Source organism: Bombina bombina, chromosome 7, assembly GCF_027579735.1.
Source record: "Bombina bombina isolate aBomBom1 chromosome 7, aBomBom1.pri, whole genome shotgun sequence".
In the NCBI taxonomy this organism is placed as follows: domain Eukaryota; kingdom Metazoa; phylum Chordata; class Amphibia; order Anura; family Bombinatoridae; genus Bombina; species Bombina bombina.
The window spans coordinates 517,651,433-517,670,574 of NC_069505.1; the positions used below are offsets into that span (position 1 = coordinate 517,651,433).

The window sequence follows — 19,142 nt, forward strand, 5'->3', positions numbered from 1 at the left end:
ACACACTCATAACCCTCATTAAATTCCCATGTACATCCTTCTCATTTATCTGGAGCTGGTCTTCCTCTGCAAGGGCTCGGGATGAAGTAATGACCTTAGGAGCTGTGTGTGACTTTACAGAGTGACTGTCCCCCTCTCCCTGCCCCCAGCACACCCTATGCAAATATATGATGAGGGAGTCAGTGAGGGATGGAGGGGAGCTGAACAGACCTCTGAGCTCAGTCTGGTTCTGGATGGGTACAGGGCTTCCTCCTACTGACTGGCCAGTCACACATAGGATTCCACTAGTTTTAAAATCTATGGATTACTTGGAATTATCCTGGCTGGAAATTCCAGATACCCAACAGGAAAAACTATATTCTCCTACGTAAGTAACAATTAATATATGTTTGTTTGTGTGTGTGTATATATATATATATATATATATATATATATAAAAATATATTATATATATTTTATATATATATATATATATATATTATATATGTGTGTGTGTGTTAAATGAACCAATTATTGGCAGATATGGGATGAGTTTATTGACTTCAGTAATCTATTACTATATATGCTAATAAAGTGTTCCATATATCCACTACCATTTCCTTATAGCTGAAGAATTGCATACTTTAAATTAGTTATAATTTTAAAAAAAACTCTTCATAGAAACAACTAAATTAACTCAATGTTACATTTCAGTGATATGATGCATTTTGAGTTAATATAACATTTACAAAATGTTTTTTATTCGTCTTTTGTGATGTACATAAAAGTTGATGAAAACATGTTTTAAATATTACAATTTTTATTTTCATCTTTATGCTATAAATAGAGCACGCTCACAAAGATCCCAGGACACTGGAATAAATTAATAGACAAAAGCAATAGCCAAAATAAGCCAAAATAAAGTTATTAAACTCATAACTTTGTTTAGATATATCAAAAATATATCAAAGTAAGTATGCTTTAACTTTTCTACAAATATAACCAAGTTAAGCCAAACCATTCTTATTTTTTCTATTTTTCAAATATTATTTTTAAAGTTTCAAGGTACAATAATGTAAGCCCACAAAAAAAAACAGGTTTTTGTTTAATATTTTTTCAAAGTAATAAATAAGCAAAAACATAGATATATTTGATGATTAAGAAGGCAAACCCTTTCCCTAAAAAATAATAATTTATTGCTTTATTTAGTTTTCACAAGACAATTTAAAATACATATTAAAAAAAAACACACACTCTTTTTTTCATTAACTTATTTGTTTTTTCTTATGCAATTTTAAATTAAATTAAAATAAAATAAATACATATTATATTAAATTAAAATTAAAATTTTGAAAGTAAAAAAAAAAGTTGCATTTATTCAATACATTCTAAAATTTGCATGGGATCATTTTTAAAACTTTATATCCAAAATGTATGGAGGATCATTTTTAATTAAAAATAGTTAATTCCCATTTTAGTCTTTACTGTTATTGGAATATATCTAAAGGAAAGGAGTTTACATTTTTTTTATTAGATGTTAACAAAGTGTTGCAGAATAAGTATAAATAAAGAAATGTAAGATACATAAATTTGAGTATTTGCACTTTACGCACATGATAATTTCAATACTTTTTTATCGAAGTGCAACGGTTAATTGAAATGGAAATTAAAGGTTTTGCAAAATGCATAATATACATGTGTGTGTGTGAGTGTAATTTTCATAATATCTGGAAGCAAAATAAATAATTTAAAAGCATTAAAATTGTAATTATTTGAAGAAAATTTTTATTTGTTTTGCAGTCCAGGGGCACACTTCTTTTTCTTCTTTGTTGTATGTAACCAGTTAGGAATATTTATTTATTTTTTTTAGCTCCTGCATTAAACCAAGCCGGATGCACTAACTGTATTTGTTGGAGAGTGGGGAAAAAATCAGAGCAAACAAAATAATAAAACATATTGTAAAGATGACTATACATTAGAATGTTATAGGCTTTTAAACCCAGGTTACAACATGGGGGCAGCTATTACTTGATTGAGAATAATTTTTTACATTTATTTCTTTAACATTTTAACAACTTATGTTTCAACAAAACACTGTAATTTTTTGCTTTGAACATACCATGTGGCATTTATTTAGGGCTAGATTACAAGTGGAGCGCTAAATTATTGTGCTCCCACAAACGGGCAAATTTGCCCGTTTGTGGGAAGGCAATAATTAACCAGCCATTACAAGTGGCTGAGTATTGCTACCGCGAACTCGCCATAGCAGTTAGCGCTCAAAAAATTTACCAGAGATTAGATCTCTGGTTAATTTTCTAAAAGTGCCCCAAATACCATCAAAATAGAGGGCATTGTAGTTTTGGGGCTTTAAAGTTGGTGGGAGGGGGGTGTTAGAAAAAAAATGATATATAATAATAATATGAATATATACATATATATTTATTTGTTAATATGTGTATATACAAATATCAACACATAAATATATATGTATATAATCATAAACATATATATTTAAAAATGCTGCCCTTAGCTGTGCTACTTACCCCCTTTGCTGAGCAAGGTTCTGATGCCGTCTTCAACGGCATCAGAACAATGAGCCTATGAAAGCACGTTCTTGGGAGCGCAATGCTTCCTAGCAATGTGAACACAAAGTCGTGTTCGCATTGTGATTAACTTGTAATACGAGTGCACATTAGAGCGCACTGGTATTACAAAGTGGAGCGCTAATTTCGCTTCCTGGCAAGTGATATTTAGCGCTCCACTTGTAATCTGACCCATGGAGGCCCATTTATCAAGCTCCGTATGGAGTATGAGGGCCCCGTGTTTCTAGTGAGTCTGAAGACTCGCCAAAAACAGCAGTTATGAAGCAGCGGACAGGAATCACCACAATTCAACCCAATCTAGTACGATCGGGTTGAATGACACCTCCCTGCTGGCGGACGATTGGCCGCGAGTCTGCAGGGGGCGGCGTTGCACCAGCAGCACTTGTGAGCTGCTGGAGCAATGCTGATTACGGAGAGCGTATTGCTCTCTGCATTCAGCGAGGTCTTGCGGACCTGATCCGCACTGTCAGATCAGGTCCGAAGACCTTTGATACATAGGCCCCTTAGTGTTTAATGTGCCATCAAGAGAACTTCTTTCACCTTCTAAGACCTTTCATTCATTCCTGATACCCCTGTAGCACTATCCCCATTTCCTCTATATAACTTCACCTGTTCTACAATGCTGGGTTTTTTCCATCTCTAATCATCCCTGTATCAGACATGACACCAATTCCATCACCTAAATTATGAGACCATTCATTTAGGTTTCTAAAGTCACCCAACTTTATTTGTTTTATATTTTAACCATAACAACCTCCTTTATATCCCTGAGCTACAACTATCGTTCTCTGTCACTTAAACTTGTTGGACATCTTCTCCGTAACAGTCAAGTCCCTTCAGTTTTCTTAACGTTATATGAAACCTAACATTTTTCATTTACAATTCAGTTAGAGCATATCATTTTAAACAAATTTCTTATTTACTCCTATAATCAATTTTGCTTCATTCTCTTGGTATCTTTTTTTAAGGGAGCAGCAATGCACTACTGAGAGCTAGCTGAACACCTCAAGTGAACTAATGATAAGAGATATATATGTGCAGCCACCAATCAGCAGCCACCTCCCAGTAGTGCTCCTGAGCCTACCTAGGTATGCTTTCCAATAATGGATACCAAGAGAACAAAATAAATTAGATATTAGTATCAAATTTGACAGATGCTCTATCTGAATTATGAAAGTTTACATTTTACTTTACTGTCTCTTTAATTTGTCAATCATTTCAGTGCTCATCTCCACCCCAATGATTCTGATCTCTTCAGACCTTGTAAACATCAATCCTTCCCTACAGTTCTTGCCCCAATAACACAGTTGTTTTCAACTATATTAGATCCTAATTATTCTAAACTTCACTTCTCAACTTTTTGAAGACAAATGTAAAAATTATACATAATCCATAGAATATATAAATATTAAAGTATTTATAATAATTATTATAATTTTTTAATATTCATTCTTCATGTGCGCTTAACCCGACACCCCAGACCTAAAGTGCGAAACCCAAAGTTATTATTAAATATATATTTATATATATATGATACTAATAATAATGTAAAATATATATCTATACCTATATATCTATACAGGTATAGGTATATTTAGATATATATTTAGAAACATCTATTTAAAATAAAAATAACATTGTCCTGTATGTGAAGAACATTGGAATGTTAAATATTTACAGTAAATACACAGTAAAACACATTATTAAATATTAGTATACAATTATTATTTAGACACATACACACACACACACACATACATATATATATATATATATATATATATATATATATATATATATATATATATATACGGTGATTGGAGTAGCCGTGTTAGTCCAGAGATTTAGATATAAAAATAACAAGAGTATTTTTGTTGCATAGGTACGCAGGTAAGCCTATGTCCACACTTTTGTCATTATTATTATTCCCATTTTTTTTTTCTCCTTTTTTTGACTCTTATATTCCCCTGTATACCTAATTTCACATCTTTATACATATTGATTCTATTCTGATACATAATTTTATGTCAGTATATGCTTTGTGTATAACCATATATTTCCCCTGTCTGTTACCCTTTACTGACACTGACTGCCTCTGTCTCCTAAACCCCCATCATGATTTTTACAATACCCCCTCCTCCCCCTGCATTCAGACCTCTAACACTTTCTGTCTTTTTAGCCATCCCATGTTTTAAGATATAATCAGTAAATTCCATCAAATTGGTTAGTATTGCTTCAGACTTGAAAAAGGAAGACATTCTTCCGAAAGCTTGTAAATGTATAGTTAGTCCAATAAAAAGTATCATTGTTTAATGCAATAAATAATAAGTATTCTCATTACTGAAAGCTAGCTTCTGATTAGTGGCTGTATTCTCTATCTGAATCATTAAAGAAACATTTGGGGTTTCATATCACTTTAAGCATTTTATATTACAATTAATTACTGTCCCTTTAACCACAAAAGTTTGATTTTCTTTTCTCTCTTCTTCTGACGCTTGTCAATGTTAATGTTAGTAGAAACCTACCCAGATCTCAGATTAGAATATCCAGATACTGCCTATGTGTATATAATCTGCACACAATTCTCAGTTATTATCTTAATGGGTCTACAAAAGTTATTTTTTTATGAGGGCCAGGAGACCAGATAGATGCTATGTCTAAAATTCTCCAGAGGGAGGTTGCCGTATCTAAATGGACAGAATCTATGTTAAGCATCTCTTTCAAACAGTATTGACTTGTATTGATCAGGACTTCACCAAAGAAAGGCAAGAGACAAGCTCTCCTTTCATGTCAACTTATATGAAAAGGATTCTTGCAATCTCTTTCTATTTTGTATCCTTCTATCTCAAAGTCCATATTTTTCTTTCACATCCCTATCATCTCTCTGTCCATCTCTACCCCATCAGGACCACCTAGTTTATGATGAGCCTGAGAAATTTCCCGTAAAACTAGATGGGTGGATATTTTGTGTGTCTTACACGTATATGGTGTATGACTATGAACCTTAAATGGAGTCTTCTGATCTCCAAAGTGGGTGGATTCAAAAGGAAGGCTTATTTTGAGGAGATTGCTGAACATTTTGTACCCATTTTTAATTTTAAATTGTAAGTGTAACCCATTTTATCTGACAGCATAAGTATTACAATACCAAATGTGTTTAGGGATAAGGTAGTCTAACCTATGTCTATGAACTGACCATACTTTATGTAAATGGATGTATGGTGTTTATCTCCATTGGGGGTTGTTGAACATGGTCCTAATAACAATGTAGGGTATTATTTATTACTTCAGAGTATTTTAAATGCAGTAGGGCACCAAGTAAAGGCCAGTAGAATACTTGATTGTATATGTAAGGCTACTTGCAACAAAAATAGTAAGGTCAATCCATGGAATAAAGCTCTATTACAGATGGCAAAGAAAAGCTTTGTGTCTGGGATTGGCATAAGGTTTTATATTTTATTAGAAATATAGGAAAACGTGTTGAGCCTATGGTTGTTATCTGCAGTCAAAATGTATGTTTCTATGTATTTTGCAGGTTCCTGTGTGGCGTGTCCCATAACCTGGGCATTCAAGTTAAAGCTGAACCATCCAGTCCAACCCTACAAATGGACACTGCAGGTTATTTCAGCCCTGGAGGAATGTCTGACACCAGCAGCAGTTATGGTCTCTCTGTAGGGGGTCAGTCACAAGGTCTGGACTCACCCACTGCCCTATTAGGATTTTCAGACTCAGGAGAAAAGCTGTTTGCAGACAGCCCCCCATCTCTAGGTGAGGACCCAGCCATTCAGTGTGTACTGAGGTCCATCCCTAAAAGGCTTTGTCTCGTTTGCGGAGATACTGCATCTGGATACCACTATGGGGTTGCATCTTGCGAAGCATGCAAGGCGTTCTTCAAACGCACAATACAAGGTATGCAAAATAATAGCATTTATTTATAGGTGGATTAAATGGAAATTAAAAACTCAACCTTTTTTCTTCAGAAAGATCTTTACCCAATTTATTTCTATTATCAGGTTTGCTTCATTTTCTTGGTATGCTTTGTTGAAGTAGCAGCTTTACACTACTGGGAGCTAGCTGAACACACCTGGTGAGCCAGCTAACTCCCACTAGTGCATTGCTGTCCCTTTCTAGGTATTCTTTTTTCAACACAGGATAACAAGAGAATGAATTAAATTAGATAATAGAAGCAAAATGGAAAGTTATTTGAAATTGTATGTTCTATTTGAATTCTGAAAGAAAAGTTTTGGGTTTCATGCCCTTTTAAACTTAAAATATTTCTGTAACACAAATGAAAAATCACTATTTAAGTATGCTAATTGCTAATATATTTTGCATGACAAAAAACAATTTAAGTTATAGCTGTTTATTTTGAGTTTGAATTGAATAGGAAGTGCACATGCATGCACAACTCCCCCACCCCCCAGGACAGAGTGCTCATTGGCTAACAACTCCTGCAGCTCTATTAATGAACAGCAACGTTAAAAAAAATCAGCACATAAACATTTTAAACATCTAAAAAGAAAAAGGTTGAAAATACCATATTTTAGACACAGAATAAAAAAATAACATAATAAAGTAAAAATGTTTATGATGCTGTTAGGGTATGCAATTTTAGACAACTTTCTAATTTACTTCTATTATCTAATTGTATACGTTCTCTTGGTATCCTTTGTTGAAAAGCATATCTACGTATGCTCAGAGCAGCAATGCGCTACTGGGAGCTAGGTGCCAATTGGTGGCTACACTTATATTGCTTATATTGCTTTTTGTCATTGGCTCACCCAATGTGTTCAGCTAGCTGCTCTTTTAAAAAATTTAAAAAAAAGATACCAAGAGAATAAAGCAAATTTGATAAAAGAAGTACATTTTACATGATCTGAATCATGAAAGAAAGACGCTGGGTTTCATTTCCTTTTAAATGTCCTTTTTTGTTTAATAAACTATCTCATGGTCAGAGCAGGGGCTGCTTCCTTTAAATATGTCACTGTCTTTAGTGCACTTTGGTCCCAGCAGACACTGAGCCTATGAACATGGCACTGTCATTAGTACACCTTGGTCCCAATAGAGACTGAGCCCATAAACATGTCACTGTCATTAGTACACTTTGGTCCTAACAGGGGCCCATAAACTTGTTACTAGTGCAGTTTGGTCCTGGCAGCGACTGAGCCGGTGAAGATGATACATTAATATAAGAACATAAATATTAATAGGTTTTTGACAAGCAATGTGGCCTGTCTATTGATATACCTCTTAGTTGAACCCACTGTCTCACTGTCCTTTCCCCTGGCTAGAGAGACATAATGGACTCTGACAGCTCACTGATGGATTGGGTCAGGGGTTATTACAATGTAATTAAATCTTTATTGATTAATCTTCATAACTAACTATGTGAAAAGAAATCCCACCGCTGACACCATGTTAAATTGTCTCACCAAAAGTTAACGCTTTAATGGCTGACAGTGTTGGGCATTTTAAAATACTAACTGTGAAACTGAATTGAGTAGGAATAATGAAATGTAGTACAAGTCTATACACTGAATATCAGTGGACCTGCACTTTAGAATTGTGTCATGTAAGGTAGATTTGACAATTGGAAGGAATGCTCTCAGAATGATATCGGAGGTTATAAAGATGACTTAGTTTTGAAACAAATTACTTAGTACTTATTTTACTAACACCATCACAAATCATATGAAACTAATTTATTCAAATATTTAGCAAACCAACCAAAAAAGGGAAAACTGTGAGTGGAAGTTATAGATTTGAGGAGGGTTGAAATATATGAGGGTAGGGGAGAGATTAGAGATATAGTGAAACTGTAAGAAATAGTAATACATATAAAGGTGGTAAGAGATATGAGGGGAGGTGACATAGGTGAGAGCTATGAGGGGAGGTGAGAGATACAAGGGGAGGTGAGAGATATGAGGGGAGGTGAGAGATACAAGGGGAGGTGAGAGGTAGGAGGGGAGGTGAGAGGTACGAGGGGAGGTGAGAGATACAAGGGGAGGTGAGAGATATGAGGGGAGGTGAGAGATACAAGGGGAGATGATAGGTACGAGAGAAGGTGAGAGATACAAGGGGAGGTGAGAGATACGAGGGGAGGGGAGAGATACAAGGGGAGGTGAGAGGTATGAGGGGAGGTGAGAGATATGAGGGAAGGTGAGAGATACAAGGGGAGGTGAGAGGTACGAGAGAAGGTGAGAGATACGAGGGGAGGGGAGAGATACAAGGGGAGGTGAGAGATATGAGGGGAGGTGAGAGATATGAGGGGAGGTGAAAGATATGAGGGGAGGTGAGAGATACAAGGGGAGGTGAGAGGTATGAGAGAAGGTGAGAGATATGAGGGGAGGGGAGAGATACGAGGGGAGGGGAGAGATACAAGGGGAGGTGAGAAGTATGAGGGGAGGTGAGAGATATGAGGGGAGGTGAGAGATACAAGGGGAGGTGAAATGTATGAGAGAAGGTGAGAGATACAAGGGGAGATAAGAGATATGAAGGGGGTGAGTGCTGTGCTGTAAGGGGGAGGTGAGAGATAGGAAGGGGGTGAGGGCTATGAGGGGGAAGTGAGAAATACGAGGGGATGTGAGAGATACAAGGGGAGGTGAGAGGTAGGAGGGGAGGTGAGAGGTACGAGGGGAGGTGAGAGATACAAGGGGAGGTGAGAGATATGAGGGGAGGTGAGAGATACAAGGGGAGGTGAGAGGTATGAGAGAAGGTGAGAGATATGAGGGGAGGTGAGAGATACGAGGGGAGGGGAGAGATACAAGGGGAGGTGAGAAGTATGAGGGGAGGTGAGAAGTATGAGGGGAGGTGAGAGATACAAGGGGAGGTGAGAGATATGAGGGGAGGTGAGAGATACAAAGGGAGGTGAAAGGTATGAGAGAAGGTGAGAGATACAAGGGGAGATAAGAGATATGAAGGGGGTGAGTGCTGTGCTGTAAGGGGGAGGTGAGAGATATGAAGGGGGTGAGGGCTATGAGGGGGAAGTGAGAAATATGAGGGGATGTGAGAGATACAAGGGAAGGTGAGAGATACAAGGGGAGGTGAGAGGTATGAGGAGAGGTGAGAGATACAAGTGGAGGTGAGAGATACAAGGGGAGGTGAGAGGTACGAGAGAAGGTGAGCGATACAAGGGGAGGTGAGAGATACGAGGGGAAGTGAGAGATACAAGGGGAGGTGAGAGGTACAAGGGGAGGTGAGAGGTACGAGGGGAGGTGAGAGATACAAGGGGAGGTGAGAGATATGAGGGGAGGTGAGAGATACAAGGGGAGGTGAGAGGTACGAGAGAAGGTGAGCGATACAAGGGGAGATGAGAGATACGAGGGGAAGTGAGAGATATAAGGGGAGGTGAGAGGTATGAGGGGAGGTGAGAGATATGAGGGAAGGTGAGAGATACAAGGGGAGATAAGAGATATGAAGGGGATGAGTGCTGTGCTGTAAGGGGGAGGTGAGAGATATGAAGGGGGTGAGGGCTATGAGGGAGAAGTGAGAAATATGAGGGGATGTGAGAGATATAAAGGGGGTGAGGGCTATGAGGGGGAGGTGAGAGATATGAAGGAAGGTGAGATATATGAAGGGGGTGAGGGCTATGAGGGGAGATGAGAAATATGTGGGGATGTGTGGCAGGATTAGATATGAATGAATAAAAGTATTATGGGGGCAGTTGCCTTTACCTTAGTGCATATCACATAAAAACAATTGTAGCAAATAAAGAGGCTCCATGTTCCCCTTTTTTTAGAGAGGCTCCACATTACAACCCTTAACTAATGTCTATTGACCCAGAACAAAACCACAGTATGAATCTATATTTTGTTGACATATTGGGCCTTTCAATAAGTGGAATAATCCCATTGATCAGTGTGTGACAGCTCAATGTGGTCTGAGCCGCTATCTATTAGCTGTTAACCCCCTGGATACTGTGCTAATTGTTATTACAATGCAGAAATGGGGGGGGGGCAAAGACCACACCACTCTCTTCTCTAAAGTCTGTCTTCCACTTTTCTGAGACAGTTGTAGTCTTAGCAGGAAAATATTTATGTACTGATACTGTTTTATAAATCATTGATCATAGTGATTAGTGACCCCAAAAGGACATAAAAAGACTAAAAATAGCATTAAACACTGTGCACAAATAATCCGTCATCTATATGCAGGAGCAGTATTTAACATGCTAATTTGTCATCTTAAAAATGTGTAGTTTAAGCTAATTAAAATTACATTTAAACTAATACAGCAGTATCAAATGTGTATTTCACTGCTTATGTTCATTAAAGGGCCATAATACCCAAATGTTTAAACACTTGAAAGTGATGCAGCATAGCTGTAAAAAGCTGACTAGAACATATCTCCTGAACAACTCTATGTAAAAAAGAAAGATATTTTACCTCAAAAGTTCCTCAGTAGCCACCTCCCATTGTAAAGGATTTCTAAGCAGCATTTTAGTGTGTCTGTCCTGGGACAGCTGAAAGGATGAGCCTCGTGAACTCTCATATTTCACCAATCAGGTAAAGGAAGCTTACTATAAAATCTCATGAGATAACAGTAAGAGTTCATGACCTCAGCACTGCTGATTGGCTGCTGTTCATTTCTTCATTTTATTTTTATTTTTACCTGCAGATGGGAGCAGGTGAAGTATAACTTTTTACACAAAACTTACTCTGCTGAGCTGAGGAGATTGTGAGGTAAAATATCTTCCTTTTTTACATAGAGATGCTCAGGTGATATTTTCCTGTCAGCTTTTTACAGTTATACTGCATCAGTTTCAAGTGATTTAGCATATGAGTATTATGTCCCTTTAAGTGATAGATACTTCCTAATAATGCTCATTAGCTGATAGGCATTTGCTGCTAATATTCATCAACTAATAGGCACTTCCTACTAATGTTCATTAGCTAATAGGCACTTCCTAATAATGCTCATTAGCGGATAGGCACTTCCTGCTAATATTCATCAACTAATAGGCACTTCCTACTAATGTTCATTAGCTTAAAGGGACTTCCTGATAATGTTCATTAGCTAATAGGCACTTCCTACTAATGTTCATCAGCTTATAGGCACTTCCTGATAATGTTCATTAGCTAATAGACACTTCCTACTAATGTTCATCAGCTAATAGGCACTTCCTGATAATGTTCATTAGCTAATAGGCACTTCCTAATAATATTAATCGATTTATCGACAATGTTCATTGACTGAAAAGCACTTTCTACTAAAGTTCATTAGCTAATAGGTACTTCTTACTAATGTTCATCAGCTAATAGGCACTTCCTACTAATGTTCATCAGCTAATAGGCACTTCCTGATAATGTTCATCAGCTAATAGGCACTTTGTGATAATGTTCATTAGCTAATAGGCACTTCCTGATAATGTTCATCAGCTAATAGGCACTTCCTACTAATGTTCATCAGCTAATAGGCACTTCCTGATAATGTTCATCAGCTAATAGGCACTTCCTACTAATGATCATCAGCTAATAGGCACTTCCTATTAATTTTCATCAGTTAATAGGCACTTCCTACTAATGTTCATCAGCTAATAGGCACTTCCTGAAAATGTTCATCAGCTAATAGGCACTTCCTACTAATGTTCATCAGCTAATAGGCACTTCCTACTAATGTTCATTAGCTAATAGGCACTTCCTGATAATGTTCGTCGGCTAATAGGCACTTCCTGATAATGTTCATCAGCTAATAGGCACTTCCTACTAATGTTCATCAGCTAATAAACACTTCCTGATAATGTTCATCAGCTAATAGGCACTTCCTGATAATGTTCATTAGCTAATAGGCACTTCCTGATAATGTTCATCAGCTAATAGGCACTTCCTACTAATGTTCATCAGCTAATAGGCACTTCCTGATAATGTTCATTAGCTAATAGGCACTTCCTGATAATGTTCATCAGCTAATAGGCACTTCCTACTAATGTTCATCAGCTAATAGGCACTTCCTGATAATGTCCGTTAGCTAATAGGCACTTCCTGATAATGTTCATCAGCTAATAGGCACTTCCTACTAATGTTCATCAGCTAATAGGCACTTCCTGATAATGTTCATCAGCTAATAGGCACTTCCTGATAATGTTCATTAGCTAATAGGCACTTCCTGATAATGTTCATCAGCTAATAGGCACTTCCTGATAATGTTCATCAGCTAATAGGCACTTCCTACTAATGTTCATCAGCTATAGGCACTTCCTGATAATGTTCATCAGCTAATAGGCACTTCCAATTAATGTTCATCAGCTAATAGGCACTTACTAATAATGTTCATCAGCTAATAGGCACTTCCTGATAATGTTCATCAGCTAATAGGCACTTCCTACTAATGTTCATCAGCTAATAGGCACTTCCTACTAATGTTCATCAGCTAATAGGCACTTCCAATTAATGTTCATCAGCTAATAGGCACTTACTAATAATGTTCATCAGCTAATAGGCACTTCCTATTAATGTTCATCAGCTAATAGGCACTTCCTACTAATGTTCATCAGCTAATATGCACTTCCTACTAATGTTCATCAGCTAATAGGCACTTCCTACTAATGTTCATTAGCTAATAGGCACTTCCTACTTATGTTCATTAGCTAATAGGCACTTCCTGATAATGTTCATCGGCTAATAGGCACTTCCTGATAAAGATCATCAGCTAATAGGCACTTCCTACTAATGTTCATTAGCTAATAGGCACTTCCTATTAATGTTCATCAGCTAATAGGCACTTCCTACTAATGTTCATCAGCTAATAGGCACTTCCTGATAATGTTAATCAGCTAATAGGCACTTCCTACTAATGTTCAACAGCTAATAGGCACTTACTAATAATGTTCATCATCTAATAGGCACTTCCTATTAATGTTCATCAGCTAATAGGCACTTCCTACTAATGTTCATCAGCTAATAGGCACTTCCTGATAATGTTCATCAGCTAATAGGCACTTCCTACTAATGTTCATCAGCTAATAGGCACTTCCTACTAATGTTCATTAGCTAATAGGCACTTCCTACTTATGTTCATTAGCTAATAGGCACTTCCTGATAATGTTCATCGGCTAATAGGCACTTCCTGATAATGTTCATCAGCTAATAGGCACTTCCTACTAATGTTCATTAGCTAATAGGCACTTCCTATTAATGTTCATCAGCTAATAGGCACTTCCTACTAATGTTCATCAGCTAATAGGCACTTCCTGATAATGTTCATCAGCTAATAGGCACTTCCTACTAATGTTCATCAGCTAATAGGCACTTCCTGATAATGTTCATTAGCTAATAGGCACTTCCTGATAATGTTCATCGGCTAATAGGCACTTCCTGATAATGTTCATTAGCTAATAGGCACTTCCTGATAATGTTCATCGGCTAATAGGCACTTCCTGATAATGTTCATTAGCTAATAGGCACTTCCTACTAATGTTCATCAGCTAATAGGCACTTCCTACTAATGTTCATCAGCTAATAGGCACTTCCAATTAATGTTCATCAGCTAATAGGCACTTACTAATAATGTTCATCAGCTAATAGGCACTTCCTATTAATGTTCATCAGCTAATAGGCACTTCCTACTAATGTTCATCAGCTAATATGCACTTCCTGATAATGTTCATCAGCTAATAGGCACTTCCTACTAATGTTCATCAGCTAATAGGCACTTCCTACTAATGTTCATTAGCTAATAGGCACTTCCTACTTATGTTCATTAGCTAATAGGCACTTCCTGATAATGTTCATCGGCTAATAGGCACTTCCTGATAAAGATCATCAGCTAATAGGCACTTCCTACTAATGTTCATTAGCTAATAGGCACTTCCTATTAATGTTCATCAGCTAATAGGCACTTCCTACTAATGTTCATCATCTAATAGGCACTTCCTATTAATGTTCATCAGCTAATAGGCACTTCCTACTAATGTTCATCAGCTAATAGGCACTTCCTGATAATGTTCATCAGCTAATAGGCACTTCCTACTAATGTTCATCAGCTAATAGGCACTTCCTACTAATGTTCATTAGCTAATAGGCACTTCCTACTTATGTTCATTAGCTAATAGGCACTTCCTGATAATGTTCATCGGCTAATAGGCACTTCCTGATAATGTTCATCAGCTAATAGGCACTTCCTACTAATGTTCATTAGCTAATAGGCACTTCCTATTAATGTTCATCAGCTAATAGGCACTTCCTACTAATGTTCATCAGCTAATAGGCACTTCCTGATAATGTTCATCAGCTAATAGGCACTTCCTACTAATGTTCATCAGCTAATAGGCACTTCCTGATAATGTTCATTAGCTAATAGGCACTTCCTGATAATGTTCATCGGCTAATAGGCACTTCCTGATAATGTTCATTAGCTAATAGGCACTTCCTGATAATGTTCATTAGCTAATAGGCACTTCCTACTAATGTTCATCAACTAATAGGCACTTCCTACTAATGTTCATCAGCTAATAGGCACTTCCTGATAATGTTCATTAGCTAATAGGCACTTCCTACTAATGTTCAGTTAATAGCGACTTCCTACTAATGTTCATTAGCTTATAGGCACTTCCTTCTAATGTTCATCAGCTAATTGGCTGAAAGTGCTTCTAATGCTCATTTGCTGATCAGTACATCCTGCTAATGCTCATTGGCTGATGCTTCCTACTAATGGTCATCAGCTAATAGGCACTTCCCACTAATGGTCATCTGCTGATAGGCAATTCCTACTAATGGTCATTCACTGATAGGTAATTCCTACTAATGCTCCTTGGCTAATGGCCATCAAATGATAGGCACTTCCTACTGATGCTCATTGACTAATAGGAACTTCCTACAAATGCACATTGGCTGGTAGATACTTCCTGCTGATGCTCATTAGCTGACAGGTACTTTTTACTAATGCTCATTTTCTGATAGGCACTTCCTACTAATGCTCATTTAAATATTGGGTGCTAGCTACAAATCCTCATTATACATATCAGCCAAAGAAAATTAGTAAGAATTACCTTTCAACCAATGAGCGTAAGATTTATTTATCCCCCAATGGACATTAACAGGAACAACCTATCAGCCAGAGAGCATAAGTAGGACATACTGGTTAAAACATAATATTTATATATATATATATATATATAAAATCAATAGTGACATATTACATATGTAACAGGAGAGATTTGTTAGTTGTACACGTGAGCTGAACATCATTTTAAAATTTGTGGCTCATTAGCATCAAAACATTTAAAGGGATAGTCTACACTGGAAAACAAGGCACCTGTATGCAACTGTTCCACCGCTGTAACCCTCCACCATCCGCTGGCACAACATGCAGAGCAAAAGGGAATACAGTATTTTATGTAATCTTCCTTTATTCAGCCTCCTGAACATTGCTGCCAAACTCTTCCTTCATCCTTCTTCCTTCTTGTAGGTCTGGTTGTACTCGCTCCTGGCAGTGTGCGGGACATCACGTTATCCTGGGGACTGGGTTATATGACACTTAGTCAAGCACATTGCGCATGCACAAAACTTCAGGCGTGCATCATAGCTCTTACAACTGAGAGCCTGTTCATTGTACAATGGCGCATAAAGAGCCATGCCCACTCATTTTGTAGGAGCAGTTCTGCGGCCACGTTGTAACGGCCGGAAAACAAACTTTTGTTTAACCCGAAACATCGCCACTTTTTGCCTGAGACCCACATGTTCCAATAAAGGTACAGATATTCTATGGTGCTGATGGAGGTGCTTACCAATGTGTTCAGCCGGCTCCCAGTATTGCATTGCTGCTCCTTCAATAAAGAACAGCAAGAAAATTATACTTTAAATAAATTGGAAAGATGTTTAAAATGATTTGCTCTATCTTAATCATGAAAGAAAATTTTTGTGTTTAAATATTAGAAAATATGACAAATAATAAAAGATACATCACACATAATTTCACATTTTATGGGAGATTCAATTATGAGTTTAACCCCTCACATGCTCTGTTGCTAAACACACCATGTTTAGTCAATGTAGCCTAGTTGGGTTCCAGGCTGTGCCAAGTTTCTGCTGCCCCCAATCCCTTTCCATTTTCTCTCACTCCCCAGCTTCCCCTCCCTTCACCCCCCCCTTGCCCCGAGTGCTGCAAAAGAATCCATCAGCCAGAAGAGAACAGTCAATATTCATTAGCTTGTGCGAGGAGTGAGTGACAGCTCAGCCTTGTACATCCTGAAGCCCAGTCACCCCCCCCCCCCCCACCCCCGGAGAGGGAGATCATGTACGCCAGCGCTCTGCCCTCAGTATGTGCGACTCATTATTATTATCTGTAATTAAAACAGCAGCAAATAAAGAACCCAGGGAATGTGGGAATATTACTGTCACACATCTTTTGCCAGATTCTCTAAAGCTCTCTGGTCTGGTGAGATTCTGTAAGATGCCTCATCAGTATTATGAGGTGCTCAGAAATTGTTTTTGAGAAAATGTTTACATTGGGAACTGTGTATATCATTAACCCTTTAAGTGCTAAGTTGAATTTAATATTTTTCTGTTTTTTACTATTTTCAAAAAACATTTTTTTTTTTACTTTTTTATTTCCACCACCCCCCAGATCCCCAAGATTTATACCATTGGAAAGGTTAGGCGATTACCTTTCCAATGGTGGGTCTTGGTGGTCTATAGCTGCTTAGATCCCTGAGATACAGGTTTCTAAGCAGCATGCCCCCTTTCCCTATACTTTGTATTGACAATTTTAAATAAAGTTGCGCGTGACGTCAGCTCTGAGCCGTCATTAGCACTCAAGGGGTTAAGGGGGAATCACTATTATGCTTTATGCAAAAGAGAGACACTCACTTTACAAGATAGTGCTCAGTAAAATAAGCTGGTGATTCAAAACACCCACAGACCAACAAGAAATTGCCTGTTTGGGTTTGCCCGGCTTGCAATCTGTTGGTATTTTCTAAAAAAGTAGGCTGAACCTCATTGTGCTGTCGAGTGTCGATGTGTTCCCATAGGATGTAATGGGGATCACAAATTCAGCAAAAGTCTGCTGACATCGCCACTGAGCTGTGATGTAGGTAGCAGAGAGGGCTGTCTTTAAAGCGGGTTTACACAAAATAAACTGTGAGTTCGCAAAAATAAAGTAACACTTCAAATTATGCATATGTATATTCAGTTTCAATGCACGTTCACTAGATTTGTCACACTGGGAAATATCGCCACTGAAAAGCAGGCGAGACTGAATGGCTGAAAAGGGATAGCTAAGGTGGATGACTGCTTTGAATATTAGAAATCCACGGTGATGTTCCCCCATTATTATTTATTTTATTATTGTACTTTATTTATAAAGCGCCAACATATTCTGCAGCGCTGTCCATGGGTACAATTCATTTAATTAAAACAATGTTTAAAAAAATCTTGTAAGAGACAAGACAAAATTTACTCCTTATGCGTGTATTTTTACTTATTTTAAGATTGTGATTGCGCATTCTTAATATTCATATTTACATTATATTGAGAACGCGCATTCGCAATCACAACATTCATATTTCACATTGTTGCAATGTTTTTGCTGTTTCATATTTCACAATGTTGTGATTATGATTTTGCATTTTCCTATTTTAGAATATTGCGATTGCGTGATCGTGTTTTATTTATAATATTGCGATGGCTGTGTAGCAAACGCCCTATATTATTATATATCTATATATGTTTGCTATAGTGCGATCACAATATTATTATTATAAAAGATACATTGGTTAGCAGTCATTTTGACCGATTGCCAAAGAGAAAACCACTTTTCAGAGGCTCAATAGCCTGTGGTTCGTGTTCAACCTGCCAACACATGATAAAAAATAAATAAAACATCGACCGATTTGGTAATAAACTCTTATACAAGAATTACATTAATTGCAAATCCAAAAAATTTAATTTATTGTCTAAGCTGTGACTGTAATATTTACTATGTTAGTATGTCCACTCGCACCCTAATTACTGAACATCTAAGTAACATTCGAACTGCCAGGAAGGCAGTAGAAAAAGGAAAACAAATCACTACTGTGGCTAAACACTTTCTGACACACCACAATGCCAAACCTAAGGCCTTGAAATGCTGGGGTTTGGATACAATTAAGTGTGGCATCAGAGGTGGACTTACACAGATGTCACTACTCCAAAAAGAAACTAAATGGATATTTCTTTTGAACAGTGTAACCCCAAATAGAATGAACGATAATAACAATTATTGGGTATATTTATAAAAAGATATGGTAATAATTATGGTCCAAGGGAATATTTTATGTGTAGATCTTCAGAATTAGCATGTAAATATAAAACTAGGTCACGGATGAAGGCATGAGCCAAAACGCGTCTGACCACCATTCTACATGTAGATTTTTTTTATACACGTGACCCGCTTTTTCTCACGTATTCTAAAATATAAAACTAGCCCATAATGTTGTATTCAAACTTTCTTTATTATGTTCTGATTTGTTTTGATGGAATTTAAGATTAAATTTGACCACTGATATGATTGCACACGGAACACACAATATAAACCCTAGAATGTATCCATTACCATAACTGTAACTGTTATTCCAACTTTTTTTAC

General features: G+C 37.2%; 1 protein-coding gene across 1 annotated transcript in view; it reads left to right on the top strand.

Moving 5' to 3' along the window:
- The first annotated feature begins 299 nt into the window (after positions 1-299).
- Positions 300-19,142, top strand: part of LOC128636043 (estrogen-related receptor gamma-like) — a 60,459-nt gene continuing 41,616 nt past the window's right edge. Inside the window, exons 1-2 of the mRNA XM_053689117.1 lie at positions 300-367; positions 6,118-6,491. Of these exons, the coding sequence (XP_053545092.1) occupies positions 300-367; positions 6,118-6,491 (442 nt within the window). The remainder of the gene's footprint in view (positions 368-6,117; positions 6,492-19,142) is intronic.